Source organism: Monoraphidium neglectum (assembly GCF_000611645.1).
Source record: "Monoraphidium neglectum strain SAG 48.87 unplaced genomic scaffold scaffold02470, whole genome shotgun sequence".
Taxonomy (NCBI): domain Eukaryota; kingdom Viridiplantae; phylum Chlorophyta; class Chlorophyceae; order Sphaeropleales; family Selenastraceae; genus Monoraphidium; species Monoraphidium neglectum.
This window is the reverse complement of record NW_014011158.1, coordinates 1-2,157: the sequence shown is the minus strand read 5'-3', so window position 1 is coordinate 2,157 and position 2,157 is coordinate 1. Positions and strand designations below refer to the sequence as shown.

At 62.9% G+C, this 2,157-nt stretch overlaps 1 protein-coding gene across 1 annotated transcript; it reads left to right on the top strand.

The window, feature by feature from the left end:
* Window positions 1-1,185: 1,185 nt before the first annotated feature.
* Window positions 1,186-2,146, top strand: MNEG_10813 (hypothetical protein; the record flags this gene model as incomplete). The annotated part of the gene is made up of 2 exons (XM_014040714.1): window positions 1,186-1,212; window positions 1,327-2,146. Coding segments are annotated over 2 exons (847 nt in total), but the record flags the coding sequence as incomplete, so codon positions are not given.
* Between the last annotated feature and the right edge of the window lie 11 nt (window positions 2,147-2,157).

The window sequence follows — 2,157 nt, the reverse complement described above, 5'->3', positions numbered from 1 at the left end:
GGCGGCATTCATGTCCTCGAGGCCTGTAGGCCAATTGGAGGAAAGGCTTGTTGGCGTGCAGTGCTCATGGCAATGGCATGTTTGTGGTACGTGGCAAGGGTGCAGGTCGCTGGCGCTCCTACTGGCGATGAGTTGAAGGGGGGGCGCTGCAATCGCATGCCCCCTTCTATGCAGCGGTGCCAGTCAGGATTTGTGTTGATGTGTTGAGGGTATCAGGCGTGCCTTTCTTTCTGTATGTTTGTTGCAAAGGAGCTATTTTTTGAGTGGTGCAGTAGCCTGGCAGCACGAGCAGTGGAAGCTTTTGACGCCTGCAAAGGGCTGGGCGTTGTTTGCTGTGGTCCCACGGCAAATAATTGCTGTGGTCCTACAGCAGATAACCTGCAGCTGGACGCAATGCCACCATGTGTATCCAGCAACGCAATCGAGACATGCGAGAACCACCTACAAGAACAGCTATTTTTCCTTGGAACTACTGGACGGCAGTTTGAGATGTGGGGAGGTCGCACAGCTGCAAGCCACGTCCCTCTTGTGCAGGGCGACCGGGCCACAGTTTACTCTGCAGGACTTTGGGGGCTTCATGGTACAGAACCAGAGGTATGGATCAAATCAGTACAATTGCTGCACCCCACTTCATGTGGCCTGCCATGTGCATGCAACCAGCCGCCGCTGCTGTGAACTGCAACCTGGTGTGACCACCATGCATGGCAGTTTTTGGCGACCGGCACAACCGAGGAACTGCATTGCACTGATTCCACTCACGCCGCGCCATGGGGATTGGATATTAACACCATCGTTTTGTTGGTGGCATGGCGTACTATACACATACCGGTATTGAGGTTCGTGTGCTACACTGATAGTGTGCCAATCCCGGGAGTGTCACTTTCGGGTATGGCTAACGTTCTGCCTCGCAGCTGTGTGTAAACCTATGACATTATGGCGGATCAATTGTGATTGGCCGACCTTCTGCGATAGACCAGACACACTGCAGCAGATCATCGGTGTCGCCTTGATCACGGCTGATGCGAGCATTTTTATCTGATAGAAAGGTTCACCAAACGCTAAGCGTAAGGCGCAGCCGCCTTGGCTCGGGGGTGTCAGTGCCCAACTTCAAGCGGTGAAATGCAGAGCAGGCAGCTTGTCTGAGCTTGCCCTGTGCCCTGTGAGGTTTCGCGAGGGAGCTCAAAAATGGACTCGGCCCCTAGTAGCGGCCAGGTAAGCACGACAGTCGTCTGTGCCTCGCGCGGTGGCCCTTGTTGGGTGGCGCGGTCTCCAGGGGCTTGCAGAGGTCATAGGTTACCCTTATACACCCGCGCCCCGTGCTATAAGGCCATCTGGCCAACTCCGCCGTGCGGTGGCGGGCCCACGGCGGTGGCCACGCCGAGCGAACAGCACCCGCGATCCGCAGCAGCGCGCCTAGCGGCGGCCCCATCGCTGCTCATCACGCCGCCCGGCCCCGCGCGCGCCGCGCCGCCGACGCTGCAGCAGGTCCTCGTGCTGCAGGCCGCCCTGACGGAGCTGCGGGGCCACCCCGTCGCGGGCCCGCTGGCGTCGCTGGGCGCGATGGCGCCGGACGCGCTGCACCGCCAGATCTGCGGGTCGACCCTCAACCTGCAGGAGGTGGTGACTAAGCTCGCGCGCGCGATGCCAGCGGGGCGCTCCGAGGCGACGCTTGCGGCCTACGAGGCCGCGGGCGCGACCTGCGGCGACGGCGCGGTCGCGGCGGCGGCGGCGGGCCCGCAGCAGGTGCAGAACCAGCTGGTGCATCCGCAGCAGTCGCAGCAGCAGCAGCAGCAGCAGCAGCAGCAGCAGCAGCAGTGCGCCGCGCCCGCGCCGGCCGATGACGTGGAGAGCGTCGAGGAAATGGCGCGCCGCATCAAGCCGGGCACGGCCAAGCGCATGATGTTCGAGGTTCTGGTCGACAGGTCCGATGCAAACGGCATGTCGGTCGGGGAGATCTACGAGGAGATGGAGCGTCGCGGCCAGGTGTCCAGCTGGCCGGACATGAAGGCGGCGCGTAGCGCTATATCCAGCGCCTGCAGCGCCGACCAGGGAGTGGTGCGGCTGCGGCAGGGCGTGTTCGCGCTCAAGGCGCGCGTCGCGGGCGCCGCGCCGCCGGCGGGCGACGGCGGGCGGAGCGGCGGCGGCGGTGGCGGGGAG